At 40.8% G+C, this 15,150-nt stretch overlaps 1 protein-coding gene across 1 annotated transcript in view; it reads right to left on the bottom strand.

Moving 5' to 3' along the window:
• Positions 1 to 2,287: 2,287 nt before the first annotated feature.
• The window catches only part of NOL10 (nucleolar protein 10), a 41,851-nt gene continuing 28,988 nt past the window's right edge, over positions 2,288 to 15,150 (bottom strand). Inside the window, exons 14-21 of the mRNA XM_053380985.1 lie at positions 13,845 to 13,971; positions 12,828 to 12,907; positions 12,644 to 12,742; positions 11,620 to 11,706; positions 9,434 to 9,607; positions 7,515 to 7,762; positions 3,620 to 3,722; positions 2,288 to 2,651 (exon numbers count right to left, since the gene is read on the bottom strand). Of these exons, the coding sequence (XP_053236960.1) occupies positions 2,532 to 2,651; positions 3,620 to 3,722; positions 7,515 to 7,762; positions 9,434 to 9,607; positions 11,620 to 11,706; positions 12,644 to 12,742; positions 12,828 to 12,907; positions 13,845 to 13,971 (1,038 nt within the window). The 3' untranslated portion in view covers positions 2,288 to 2,531. The remainder of the gene's footprint in view (positions 2,652 to 3,619; positions 3,723 to 7,514; positions 7,763 to 9,433; positions 9,608 to 11,619; positions 11,707 to 12,643; positions 12,743 to 12,827; positions 12,908 to 13,844; positions 13,972 to 15,150) is intronic.

Consider the following 15,150-nt stretch of genomic DNA (forward strand, 5'->3'; position numbering starts at 1 on the left):
ATCACACTGCTCCCACATCACATAAAGGGGGCTTCATGCCCCTTTGTGGGAAGCTGATCTATGGGCCGTTAGTTCTTCCCACATAAACATATAATCATAGCCACATCAATCTGTTAGTCACAGATTGCCCATGGCAGCCAAGAATAAAAGCTATATTCATTGATACAAATCTATGACAACTATGTTAAAACTCTAAAATGCATGCAGAAATAAGCATTATGACTATTCACAAGGCTAGTAACTGATATCACAAACATCCTAGCTTGTTAAGTTACCAGTAATTAACTCTGGTCATCAAGTAAAGCCCAATGAGAACTGATCACAGACACTTTGTAGTTTTCCTCTTTGGAGTTCGTGACACAACTACATTTTTTAAGTTGTTGATGCTCATTTTATTTCACCCCATGTCTTTTTTATTTACCTTCTTTTATTCAATTTTTTTGTCTTGTACACATTTGGATGATTTATTTTATGCGCTTCTTATTTTGTTTGCTTGGCGCTGGTCATTCACCATATCAATTAAATAAGATGTGATTTAATTTGAGTCACCCGCTAGCAGAGGGACCCACGGGCACAATTCAACCCAGAGGTGATAAAATTGAACTTATCAACTGGTACAAAACCATTTAATTACAACTTGAGGCTACCTTTGAATTTCTTTTGATTTGAGAATGACCAGATTCAGGCCAGTGATTCAAGTGTTCTGGGCCGGCTGTGCTCTCCCTGCTGGGTTCTGATTACTGTTAGACAGTTACACTCTAAATAATACTAACTCTGGTTTTCTATTTGCAAAGATTTGATTAAAAGTTTCCGATTGCAGTTAAGGGGGGAACCGAGATCTGTGTTAGCTGTGGCTAAGATAGTTACTATTCCCTTTTTATTATTACCATAAATATAGAACACACACAAAAAGCACATTATTTTAAGTGGCAAAAACAACACTGAGACAGTCATTGTCCCACAAGTTCTCATTTCAATGGTTTATGAAGAAAAATTTATCGCTCTGTAGATGTAACCAGTGACGTTACTTCTTTTATAACAGAAGTAATGTACACACAGAATGGTGAACACACATTTTTGAAATGACATGTTCCGTGTTCCGATTTTTAGTTTGAAATCTCTTGCCCAGGGGCAGGGATGCCTTCTGAAAGCATTCTGGTACTAAGTGTCGCTAATAAATTCCAATAAATAATTCTCATAAATGTCTCAGCTAAAGGGGGAAAATAGCGAAATGGAAGGAAAAGCACCCATTGCTTGATCAGCAACAATCCACACCGATGCACTATTTTTAAGGGAGCTATTTCATAATACCTTGCACTTTTAATAAAGAACATCACTTGGCTCAAGGTGCCATAGGCGACTTCATGTGTGAAGTGGGCCTCTCTCCTCATGTGTGTGGGGCAGGAAATTGGTTCAGTGCCAAGGACTGCTCTGAAAACTTACCGTGATACAGATCGCTATAGCCCGTTTGATTACTTTAGCGTACCTCTTAAAAGACCTTGTTTTCATTCAGACTTTTTGCAGATATACTTTGGTGGTGGTGGCACATCGTAAGCGTGCAGGAAACCATTCCTGACCTGTGGAATTGTCTTTTTTCTTTTCTTTTTATAAGAAGTCCTCCTGTTTGCTGACTCTGGGTCTAACATACACATGGATCGCTTGCTATCCTTCACTAGGAATGGAGAGCTGATGGCTTTCCCAGCTGTTGGTGGGGCTGCAACTCCCATCATCTCTGACTCCTGGTTGGGGCTGATGGGAGCTAATTAGAATAATTTATTTTTTAATACAGTGCCATCTATATGCATGGAAGTTTTCAAAGACGAAATACAACAGGGTGAACTGGTACGTGACAAGAATGAACATGCAGAGAGGGAAAGCACTGCGAGGCCATGGAGGATTCTGAGGACAATAAGCTTGGTACAGGATCCAGGACTAGCTAGGAAGCCACTGCAGGGATTTAAGGAGGAGTCACATGACAAGAGTTTGAGAATTTGAGTTCTCTTCATAGAATCATAGAGTTGTAGGGGGACCCTGAAGATTCATCTAGTCCAACATCCCTGCAATGCAGAAATATGCAGCTGTCCCATAGGGGGATCGAACCAGCAACCTTGGCGTTATCGGCACCATGCTCTCACACTGTCCAAGCTGACGATAATTAATGATCTTTGTTATCGACTTCGGAATTTCTTGTCATATAATTCCCATTCCCACCCCTCATCATCTTGTTAAAAGACTTGGCAGATCAAAGTTTTTCAGTCCTTGAAAGCTAGAGTCTTTTGAAACAGAGCATTATTATTAAAATTTATTTTTTTTAAAGGTGAAGTCTACTCAGCACAGGAATGGTTGTATCTGAAACAAACACCAGGTTCTACAATCAGCAGCTTAGAAACATAAGTATCTCCATTCCAAATCAGTGGCTTTCCCTGGTTTTGTTCTTTCTTCGCCACCCAGTTGTGCCATGGACAGTTCTTCTCTGTCAAATGTAACTTGAAGAGTTTTTATTTGTGTCTATGAAAAGCAGAATTGTCCTATTAATGGAAGGGCCGCCCTCTTCCTCTTTTACTTTTGAGATGGCCAGCTGAACGCCTGAGTTTTCGCCTTTCTTGATGATGGTGTTTCTCTGCTTCCTGCTGCTTTTTCTGTTGCTCTGACTGAAAACAATGCAGAAAATACCCAAGTAAATACTGCACTTCCAAACCATACTGATGTACCAAGAGAGATGGAGAAAATATTACTTTATTCTAGTCAAATCCAAAAAAGCCACAATTTACTAAGTAGTCACCCAAGAATTATTACTGCCGCATTGTCTTAGTGTATCAGCAAGCTATTAACTTTATCTTCTAGTTTCATGTACAAGCACATTTAATTATATTTAATCCTGTGTACCCCTTGTTTGTTCTGATTTTTAAGAAAGAAAGAAAGAAAGAAAGAAAGAAAGAAAGAAAGAAAGAAAGAAAGAAAGCATTTGGGGGGGAATCTAATAAAAACAACCATAGGTAGGTAGGTAGGTAGATGATAGATAGATAGATAGATAGATAGATAGATGATAGAACAAGCTCAATTAAGGGTGCAATCCTGTGCCCCCTTATTTGGGAGTAAGCCTTATAGAACTGAGTAGACATGTACAAGATTATACTGCAAGGCACTTTGTTTAAAGACACCCATGTTTCCATTTGTTCCCAATTTCCTTCTCACCACCAGTGTGTAGTCATCAGTAGGATGGGGATACCACTAGAAAAATATTTGATGCTGGGCGGAACATTCCTCCGCCCCCCAACTTGTGCCTTCAGTTTGTGCTAGAGCTGTGCTGGGTTCAAACTAACCACCCCTCACCACCCCATATAAATGACTGAATAGAATTCCTAGCTTCCTAGGAGAGTCCTCCAGCAGCTTACAGAGATTCAGCAGCTTGCCTAGCTCACTGCTCCTACCCACAGCCAGAAGCAACGAAATAAATTATATAAAGCAAGTAGAGGTATGCAAATCTGCTGAAGCTGCACAACACAAACACAGCCCAGCCCTTGAAACAAACCAAGTTGTACCAGAAGGCTGACTTAGCCCTTCTATTGCATTGCAATTAACACCGCATTAACGTGCACCATTAAGACTTTAAGCTTACCTTTTTTAATTTAAAGGTAACTTGTTTACTTCCTACTGTGGTGTCGTGTACGCTAAGTGCACCAACTCTCTCTTCAAGCTGCAAACGATCTCCGAGTGTTTTTCTGCAGACAAGAGGGGGAAAGTCAGTTTCTTAGTATTTCTAGTCAGCATATTAAAATTACACAGTGTGGGGGGGTAACTACCTCTGTGTGCACACAAGTTATTTCCTGCCATTCCAAGTATGATCACTAAACATTTTTTTCTGAAAATTTCATTCTTATTTTCCCAAATATTACACACATACAAACATGAGATTTGTATGCTCCACACACGCTGTATGTTTAAGATCCATTTTTACAGAATGCACAGGTGCTCCAGCAGAACTATTATATACAAAACAGTCTACAAAATACGCTTTAAAAACCCCAGAGCTCTAAATAACCACACTTCTAATCTTTTATATGCCACATAAAAGAAATCTCTTTTCTGTTTGGACAAAACAGAAAGCAAATTTTAGGTGAAAGCGAAAAAAGCAAGCGAAGCAGCCTGAAGCATAGTTTATATACCAACATTTGTACCTCAAATAAGAGGATACATTAGCACTAAGCAATTTTTCCACAAATCTTTTAACAGGGGCTCTCACATGTAATTTATAGGCTACAAGAAGCGAAGACACTGCAATCCTGCATTTCCAAATCCAGATACAAAGTTTAATCTAGGAATACCCCTAGAATATGTACATTCCTGTTTCTCCAGATGAATGCAACCCTATCTAGAGCTGGCCATCTACACAATGCCTAGATCCAAGAATCACCAAGAACACCCCCATGCTGATATCTGAAAGCAGAGGAACCACAGTAACGCTGTGACCCTTACTCTTCACCCACAGAGCCAATTCAGTAAGATATTGTGGCTGATGGTCTCAAAATGTACTGAGAAGTCCAAGAGATTCGATAGGATCACATCTCCCAATTTCGCTCCTGAAGGAAGCCATTTGCCAGGGCGACCAAGGCAAATTCAGTTTCAAAATGGAGTCTAAAGCCAGGCTGTGTGTAGATAATCTGTCTTCTCTACGAGCATCTGAAGTTGGCTAACCACCAACCTCTTGAGCACTTTGCTTAGTAAGGGCAGTAGTTTTGCAAACTGCTGGAATACTGGATACTTTGCCATTTCTACCTTCCCCTCGTCTTCTCCCCTCCATACCGCTGTTTATTGTTCAGTCTGTGTGTGTTGTTAAGGAAGAACTTCATACAGTATTAATAAAAGCTTGGAGCAACACTGAGTCAGGAATATGATAAAGCAACACCCAGTCTTATATAAAAGAGTCATAAATCTCTTCAAAATGCCATAATAAAAAGCAAAATGTCTAGCCATTAGGTGGATTGGGGAGACATTAAGACAGTCACGATTTGGGGGGGGGGTACTGAGCCCTGTTAGCACCTTAACAAATTTATTGTGCCATAAGCTTTTCTGGATCAGAGTCTACTTCATCAGATGTGGAACTTTATGCCACAATACATTAAATTAGTTACAGGACTTTTGTTGTTTTTGCTACAGCAAACTAATATGGTGGCCCTTCTCGGAGACTGAGGAAGTTACGTTACATATGCTCTAACTAAAAGAAAAAATAAATAAAGAGAGATATATATCTGGCATCTACTAGGTATCTTGAAGAATACCACATTTTGCCATTCAAGAGTGGCATCCTCAGCTGGAGTAGCATGATTTTATACACCTGAAGATAGGACTTTACTCTCTGAAGGGACATTCCATGCAGTCACTAGGTAAAAGTGTTCTCATTTGGCTTCCGCTGACTTTTTAAAAAACCTAAGTAGACCACATGAAATTAATCTCCAGTTTTGCCAATACAGTGGTACCTCGGGTTACATACGCTTCAGGTTATATACGCTTCAGGTTACAGACTCCGCTAACCCAGAAATAGTGTTTCAGGTTAAGAACTTTGCTTCAGGATGAGAACAGAAATTGTGCTCCGTTGACGTGGCAGCAGCGGGAGGCCCCACTAGCTACAGTGGTGCTTCAGGTTAAGAACAGTTTCAGGTTAAGAACGGACCTCCGGAACAAATTAAGTACTTAACCCAAGGTACCACTGTATAAAAATTGCTATGTTTCTCTTTCTTACTGGTTCTCAGCCACAAGAAACCTGTGTGTTTTGCTTAACTTTTGAGACAGATATAGAACACTTTCTAGATGTTGTATGTTTTTAGAATGAGGAATCAGCCATTGTGTATTTCTTCATCCCAATGTCCCTAGATGTAACTGGAAACCTGCACAGCTCCTAGCAATGCCTTAAGACTGATACTAAAATGCAGACTTTAATGGTTTCTAACACCAAGCCAGTTTTTCTACTTCCCTTAATAGCCAATTTGATGAAGAGTTCTAGAACTTGAAAGCGTTCTCACTATTTTGTGACATTACGGTTGGTCTAATAAAAGTATAGCCCTCTTGTGAATCCTGGAATTATGAGTAACCAGAAATTCTTCTTTCTGTGTGACAGGTTTCATGGACAGCAGACCAACTAATTATCATCTAGTTTTTCAGGTAATTATTTGGCTAGAATAAGTATCACTTTTCCGGGGGTGGGGGAGAGAGAGAGAGAGCAGGAAAGGCCCATCTAACTTCAGCATTCTGTCACCATCAGTGACCAGCTAGATGCCTTCTGGGATGTTCCCAAGCAGGGTGTGTTTGCTCCCAGAGTTCGTAATTACAGGAAAACTGTATATGGTGGTTCTGTTCTTGAGTACCATGGCTAACAGGCACTGAGACATCTGTTTTGCCGTGAATTTGTCTAATCCCCAAGCTAATACTCACCATTACACCTTGCAGCAATTAATTCTATAACTACAGTAACCACGATATTCCCTATTGTATCTTTGCTATTTAAAGCAACTATATTCAGAAGCTGTTTTCTAGAACAGCCTAAACCTGTTTCCCTCAAAACATGCAGGTGACCTGAAGAATACTAATAAAAACCTTTCACTTAAAAGATACAACTCTTAGGTTGATCAAAGGTGCTATTATGATGATATGAAACAGAGTAATGTAAGATATTACAATCATAGGTAATAAGTTGTGGGATACACACACACACACACACACACACACACACACACAAAATTACAACTCCGTTAATAATGATTATACTCCAATATAAATAATTAAATCTACTGAACTTTCTTCAGGACAAACTTCACTAAGAACTATTGTTTAATGCTAATAGCAAGTTCCTGCAGTAGACGAAACCAAGAGTGAAAATGGGGAGTCTCAAAATGTGCTTGTCTTAACAACAAAGAAAAAAAAACCCCAGGAGGTGAAAGACTAAAAGTCAAGCCCTGTTCTAACAAATGTATAAGCAATTCTAATCTCCAAGGGTTGTTTTTTTGGGGGGAGGGGGCAACACTGGTAAGCTTCTGGTGTAGAGAAATTAAATTAGCCACCAGTTCTAGCAAAAATTTGGATATGGGTTGCAAAAATTTGATTGCCAATTATAAACAGAACAATATGAAGTTGGTTAATAAGGCAAGGGATGCAGCAAAGTTTGGAGATGTTCTTTAGACTGGTTCAGACAGGCTGACAGCTAGCTGGAAACTGGTCTTGTGCCCAATCAGCATGGGTGCACATTAGGGTTTAAGGGGCTGCAATCCATGCACAATTACACCACACACTGCTGAGTCTCTATGGGTGTAGCCCTATGTTGTATTTTTAGACAGCGGACTGGTGTGTGTCCAACAAGGGCACCTCCTTTGATCCTTCCCCAGCACCATGTCTTGCTGTAGAAACAACCATCCCCAGAAGAAATCAGTGCAACATCCAAATGAGCCTCTCAAACACAATTCAAGGGGAGAGGGTGGAATTAACTGCAAGCCCAGTGAATGAAACAGAGGTGTTAGCCTTACTTCATTAACTTTTGCCTTTTGGCGGTGTCCTTGAAACTTCTAAATTCTTCTCCAGCTTTAATCTCAAAGAACTTAGGTTCCAGGACTGTTTGCTGATCCTCCTTCAACCACTTCTGGTGTTTTAATTTTTCCTCTTGGCGTAGAAGTCTGCGCTGTTTCCTGACCTCTTCAACCCAACCTTTTTCATCATCTGAAGTCTCAGAACTTTCTGCATCACTTGGTTTTCCTTCTGGTTCTTCCTCTTCTTCCTGCAGACAAAAATAACTACTTTTAAAAAAAGAAGAAGAAAAACATCAACAAGCCACCCCTCCCCACAACACACTAGTTAATGTTCCTTAGAAGAACAATTTATCCAATTAGAGTACGTGACACTCTACAGATGCACTATTTGGAGAGGGCTATTATTCTAACGGTGGGGGTCGGGGTGGTTAAATGGCATGGAACACAAGGAAACAGAATGCATTTGCAACAGTGTTCTTCATAAAACTATTGATGTTGATACATTATTAAATAAACAGTTCTAGATCGGATATATACAACTCTCCGAAAGATAAGGAGCAGAATAAATTTAATAATTTGGATGCAATCTTCATAGAAGAGAGGAACACACAGCAACAAAATCTCTTTTTGTCTAATATTCACTGATCCCACCCGCAGTCTCACCCCCACACCCGTAGCATGTGATTTAGCCTGGCCCCATTTGAACATCTCACAACAACAACCATTACTACTGGGTTACAAAACCACTTAGATCACAGTTACACAACTACCTATTTGCCTGCTTATAAGAGGAAAGGGACACTGGCAACCAGCTGGTAATAATTAAGATCTGAGTCCAGAGTCGGCTTCTTCAGGAACAACTGAACCACTGCCTCTTTTAAATTAAATGTAACTGCTCCCTGACTCAAGGAGACACTGAACACTTCCTGGACCCAGCTGGTAAACCCCTCCCTGCTCACTGCAACGAGCCCAAGAAGGACAGGTAGCCACAAAGTGGGCAACACTTGGTCAAGCATACTTGTCCACATCCTCAGGCCTCAAAAGCTGGAATTCATTTAAAGACACAAGACCAGATAGAAGTACCAAACATGAAAAAAGAGTTGGAGTAAAATCCCCAGCTTGACCACCATTCCCATGCATATTGAGAAAAACAAATCAAGAGTTGGTCCTGCTACATGGATTAGGTCAACAAAATGTTGGGCCAGCTTCCAGAGTCCTTAGCCTCCTCTGTCAAGGTGGCCTTGGCATGAATGCTGAGGTCTTTCAGGACCAACACCCTGCGGTCCTAAACATCAAATCAGAGAGAACCTCTATCAGTTCAGGCTGAGAAAGGCAGAATCTCTTATTGGGCCCAATTGCCCAACACACCACACACAGAGTGGAGACTGTGACCCATCTCAACAGGAAATCTGGAGAGGGAGAAGGGATTCTTATACATGACAGAAACATCACCTGCTAAGCTTATCCTGGTACTGAATGGAGCATCCAGGTGAACACAACTGAAAGATCAACTCCACCTAACTCATCCACCCAGGTTTGGGTGATCCAAGCTAGGTTCAAGCTCATCATCCATAATTTATGGAAGCACAGAGTTTTTAGTATGTATAAATATTCTTGCATGCTCATAGACATTTTAAAGCATGGCTGACTTGCACCCCAAATGCAGTGCCTCTCATATCTGTGCCTTGCATGTTATCTGTTATCACATGTTATGTGAAGGAGGCAAATACTCCCCTTGTTGGATTGCCTGGATGTATTCCTTAAGGCAGGGTTAGGTGGAGAAAATAAGGCGATACGGAGTCCTATTGGGAATCCTCTGCATAAGGGCACTGAGCCCACAATGTGATTGGATGGTGTTCACATTCCTGCAAATGTATGTTAAAGAACAGAAGGCAAATCCTAAAACCTCACAGATTTACCTCTCCCAGGGTTTCTTGGTGCTCCAAGATCTTTAATTTCTGTTTCCTTTTCTCGCTTATTTTGGAAACAAGTGGATTAAGCAGTCTGAACTCTTCACTCTTCTCATCCACCTGGAAATCTGGGTTCTCAAACATGACTTTGAAGCGATCGTCATTAAGAATGCTAGGCATTTTCTAGAAGGAAACAAACAAAAACACAGTCAAGTGCTGGTTATAGACTTACAATGTTCTAACAAACCTGGTTTTTCGTCAGGTTTCACAAAGGAAGAAGGCCTTCTGTGAAATAAAGGCTCTATTTTCTTCACCAGAAGGGGAAGGGGAATAATCAAAATTGTCATTTTGCCAAGAGATTCCTTTGTCATTCAATGAGCAACACTGGACACCACACACCGAACTTCATATTGCATATAGCACATGTTTCATATACTGGACATAACTATTGAAGTTAAAATATCCCAAAAAAGTTTAAAAACATTGGATGGACACAAAATGTGACCAAGGATGACTCACCAACAGCATCTAAATACTTTTCACCTACCACAGAGCCAAGTCATGGGAAGGGTAGGAAATATTTTGGATGTCTAACTATTTTAAGCTGTTGTCTAGAAATGTGAAATCAAAATTTTCCAGACTTGCTTATGACATGATCACAAGCTACTAAAATAGGATGGCAACCAACACATGGAATGGAAAATACATCTACCCCACAAAGGTTGTCTATTGTAACTCTTCGTGTACCTGTCAAACACACATGTATCCATACCTGTTTCTGCATATGTGCATTTCTGCATAGCTCATCTTAAATATTTCAAAAGGAAATAACATTTGAAAAATCTACAGCAGGAAGAAGAATAGCTATGTAGAACATATCAGGTAGACATGGTGTTGGCAGCCTGCACAGACTTCTTTGAGGAACATGAAAAGGATGGAAGTCGATGCCCACCTGGTGCTTGGCAACATGTCTGTGTGAACCATTAAACAGACATTACTGGAAAGTTTGGAACCAAATCTTTTAGTCACAGACACCATTAAATTAAGGAAGCCCAGTATGGGAAAACTTGGGCAGCTGGAATGTCTCACTTACAAACTTCAGCAAGCGTGGCAGCTTTATCTTTAAAGTGAGCTATATTTTTAATTAAGATTATGACGCTTTAATGGGTAGCCTAGTAACAAATGCTCATTTTTTTATTAGTTAGGAAAATGCCATTTGACTGCTGCCGTTGGAAAAGTACTAACACCTGGGAATCGATCTGGTCCAACAGCATGTTTGTACAGCTGCCCAGAAAGGAAAATTCTTTGAGCAGCAATGGTAGGTCTAAAAATATGCAGAAAGAACAACTAAGAGGAATATTACTAAGGCCAGCTGCTTTATGGCCCATCGGGGAAACAGTCAGGTGCTGACGCCATAATTTATTTTACATTTAAAGTGAGAAAGCTGTAAAGGCCAAGTTTAAAATGTCAGACCAGCCAAGGACGTAATGCTTATGTGATAAAAGCTGTTGCTTCTCCCACCCACTCCCACCCTGCCTATCACAGTCATGCTGCCTAGGTTTTGACTTTCCTCTGCAGAGAAGTTGGGTTGGAGTTAATAGCGATGAAAGCAAACTCAAGCTATCATGCATGACAATTTGAGTTAACTTTTATCACAATACCACGCCAACTTCTGCATAGCGGGATGCTCTTGGTACTCTTGATAATTTCCTCAATTATACAAAATTTTGCCTTAGCTCAATGGTAATATGCTTAATAACAGGCTCAGATTAGAAATATAGTAGACACAGAGGCTTGTGAGCAATGTAACCTATTAGTATTATTCAAGTGCTGATTAACTGCAAACAGGTTATGTTCTGCCAAATCAAGTAAGCATATGAAGTGACCTTATACCTGTTCAAACTACTGGTTCATTAGCTCCAGTACTGTCTACCATGGCTGGGGCTAGGGCAAATATCTTTCCTAGCCCTGCCAGCAGAGACCCTTTAACCAGAGTTTGAACCAGGGGCAATCACTGCAAGGGACATTCTCTGTCATGGCTCTACAGCTCCCCACCCAACTGCATACAGAAACACGCTTACCCTGAAAATAGAAGCACTGATTCAATTTGGCATGTCTTAATATCTGAAGGCCCCTCCCATTTTACTATTGCCGTACAAAAGCAATGGCAGAAACAGGGAAGGATATCCTCTTACCTTTTGCTTCTTTTTTCTTGCATTTTGTGGCTCTTCTCCTTCCTCGATCAACTTCAGTGCAAGCTCTTTATTAACCTTGGGCAGTTTCTAGCGAATGAAAGAAATGTTAAAACTATGGGCTACTGAACAAACTGCACTTAAGCCAAAGGACATGCAGCCATGGTTTGTTTCAGCATACTCTACTCCGCTTCCACCGCTGTCTCGTTACCCTTAAGACTTTACGGTGCCCAAATGCTGGCACTGCCTTCCATGTCCCCATTGCCCTTTTTGTTGCTGGCTGAAGGAGCAAGGGTGTGAAAACCTTCTTGGCAGTCTTAGAAGGTTATTGTAAAACAGCTACTCTCCCCTTCCATTCCTCCAGAAAGAAACACCCATACTCCTTTGCAGCTTGACTCTTTCAGCAATTTACAATGTTTTTACCATGTATTTAGACTTTGGAGTTTAGTAAGTGTTGCTTAAGTTGGTACCAGCTTCAAACTGTTTCCCCCTACACTCTGTGCTGCCGGGGGCTTTGAATTTTAGTAATGCATTTTATTAATGCACACTTAAGCAGCTTCATCTGTTAGCAGCTTCATCTGTTAGTTGTAATGGCTGTCAGAAATCGAACCTCTTTTAAATTAGATGCTTTGCTGTCTTTAGATGCTTTGCAAGTATTTACTGTGGTTATTTCTCCTCACTTAACCGGAGTTCCATATTCTGACAAGATCTGAGAGGGTGCTGATCACATGTGACATCCAACAGCATCCTCCCACCACGGTGAAAGATTTCTGCTTGGGCAATAGTAACCTCCTTTCTTCTTCTTCTTCCCCCTCCAAATCTGCTCTGGAGGGTTCGGGGACCCTTCCCAGAGGAGATATGTGAATGTGCATGGCAGGGAGAGGAAAGGGGTCCATGGAACACGAAATATCACCCAGTGTGTCTCAGACCATCACAAATGTACAGGATTGGCAGGGTAGCTTCTCCCATCACTCCAAAATGGCCTGTTTATGGAAACTTCCTTGAACAGTTAAAACTGCCCCTTTACCTTTAGTTGCACTCTTTGTGCCCGCGTTTCTTCAATCTTTTGCCTAATTTTCTCTCTTCTGTATTCCTCATAGGCAAAAGGATTCACCATCATTTTTACCTGCAAACACAAAGCAGTTAAGTGGAGACAAGGAAAGAATCATAAGATGCCCTGTTTCTAAGCAGCCTTATTTTGCCCAGTTCACCTTGTGATACAGTCGTATGTCCATGAAAAAGCCATGCATATATGCTCGGAGAAGTGGCGATCCAATCAGATGAGCCAGCCCTGAGGTGGAGAGGGGCGGGGGGAAGAGAGAGAGAGAAAGAGACACAGACAGAAAATATTAATGTATCAGGAAATATTTTGGCTACATCACAGAGGTGTTTGTTTTTTTTAAAAGTAAAATAAAATTGGGGTTGTAATTTTCTTGGGGGATGGTTCTATGTAATCATTTGCCAAAATTGTGAAAGTTCCTAGTTTGCAGCTTTCACACATGTTCAGAACCTGGCACACTGGACAGACATAATGGAATGTACCGTATTTTTCGCTCTATAAGACGCACCAGACCATAAGACGTACCTAGTTTTTATAGGAGGAAAACAAGGGGGGGAAAGTCTGAATCTCAGAAGCCAGAACAACAAGAGGGATCACCGCACAGCGAAAGCAGCGATCCCTCTTGCTGTTCTGGCTTCTGGGATAGCTGCACAGCCTGCATTCGCTCCATAAGACGCAGACACATTTCCCCTTACTTTTTAGGAGGGAAAAAGTGAGTCTTATAGAGCAAAAAATACGCTATTTACACCTTCACTGCATACAAAGGTTCGCCCATTTCTCCAACAACATTATTGGGAGTGTGCCATGTGTGAAAGGACCCCTTTGAATGGGTTGCTTTTCCAACATGGGAATAGGGAGAAAATGTACACTTAATAAAATGTTGCCAGGTAAAAAGTTGCAAACTGTCACGTAAAATTTCTTGCTAGCTTGATGTAGGCTTTGTAGACAAAAGGAAAAAGACAAGGAGTCGTGTGTTGTACCCACAACTCCATCACGTCAAAAAGAGATGGGCTAGGACAGGCAAACCATCACTGCTCCCTCTCTCAGCAGCAGGAGGCAGCATATATAGCAGCATGTAAACAAAATGAGTAACTGAGAGCAGAATTAATGAAAAAGAACAAGAAAGAATAAATAAATTCTTGCATCTTTCAAGGCAGCAATACTGTACCTAAATTGTCAAGGTCTTTTCTTGTTACGAACTTGTAGTCATCATATACAGTTGTCTCTGGGTTTTCCTCCAGCTCTTCTGTCAAGTTATCAAGAAACGAGCACCATTTTGGAGCAGGACCTAAAACCTGTAAATGCACCAAGGTTAGTCGTAAACACTGTTTCTGTGACATTCCAACAGCTGTTATTACATAATTTGTCATTACTTTAACCAGAACACTGAACTTCTAACTTTGCAGACAAGAGGACAGCCAGATGAGTAAGCCTGTTAAGACTGTACAAGTCCTGTTAAGATGCAAGTCTGAACAGTGTAAGTGACGTACAGTCAAACCATTAAACTATAGTAATTGTGTGGTGAACTGTGGTTCAAAAACAAATACAGGGGATTCAGTACACCCACTATATAATGGTGTTTCAATTTCTCCCCTAAAAAGAAAGAGAGAGATTGCCAAGTAATTAGTGAACCTAACGAAGCTGTTCCAGGATTTAAACATATGAAGGATCACGGAAAACTACAGCTTTGCTGGAGAAGTTTGATAGTTGTAAGTGCACCCTGAACAGATACAAAAGTACGTAGATACCATTTCTTAAGGCTAGGTGCATTAATGAAGGTATTCACACAGACATGGAAAATTCATGCAAATGGCTTTGCCACATATTGCTAAAAGAGCAACACAATTAAATTAAAAAGAAAATTGATTTGTAGGTTTGTTTTTCAGTCGTCTACTAGACTCATGTAAATCCATGTCAATCAGCACAATATTTATTGCAGCACTCCAAACCATTTATGGTGATGAAGCGTTTGCTGATTTAAACTCCTCCCCCCCTTGCTGGAATCAAATAGATTCCAGTATGTGCAAGGTGTTGCAGGGGGTGGTAGGGAGGTCACAGAAGGTTTTCAGCTCCCTGATTTTAGAGGTCAGGGGGTCTTCCATAAAAAGTCTGCCATCGCAAGCCCACCCACCCCACAATACATATACAACTTTCTCGGGATCCCAGTCAAGCCTACATTCAAACATAGGCCCTGCTGGAACTAGGTCAGCAACTCTTTTTTTTGGTAAAACCTTCTGAAGGTTGTGTGTAGATATAGAGACAGATAAAAGTACTGTACATAAAGATCCCGTTCACCTGGTCAAATGCACTGCTTAATAAACAGATATGCATCAGCTTCAGACATCCACACATAACCAGTTTCTGCAAGCAAGTGAAAAACCCAGGAAACTGCAGGTAACCATAGCTTCCTGTTACACCCCAAACCGAGAAACTGTGATGAATGGCTTCTCAACAATCCAGAATATATTAAGCCA

The sequence above is a fragment of the Podarcis raffonei genome, chromosome 3, assembly GCF_027172205.1.
Source record: "Podarcis raffonei isolate rPodRaf1 chromosome 3, rPodRaf1.pri, whole genome shotgun sequence".
Lineage (NCBI taxonomy): Eukaryota > Metazoa > Chordata > Lepidosauria > Squamata > Lacertidae > Podarcis > Podarcis raffonei.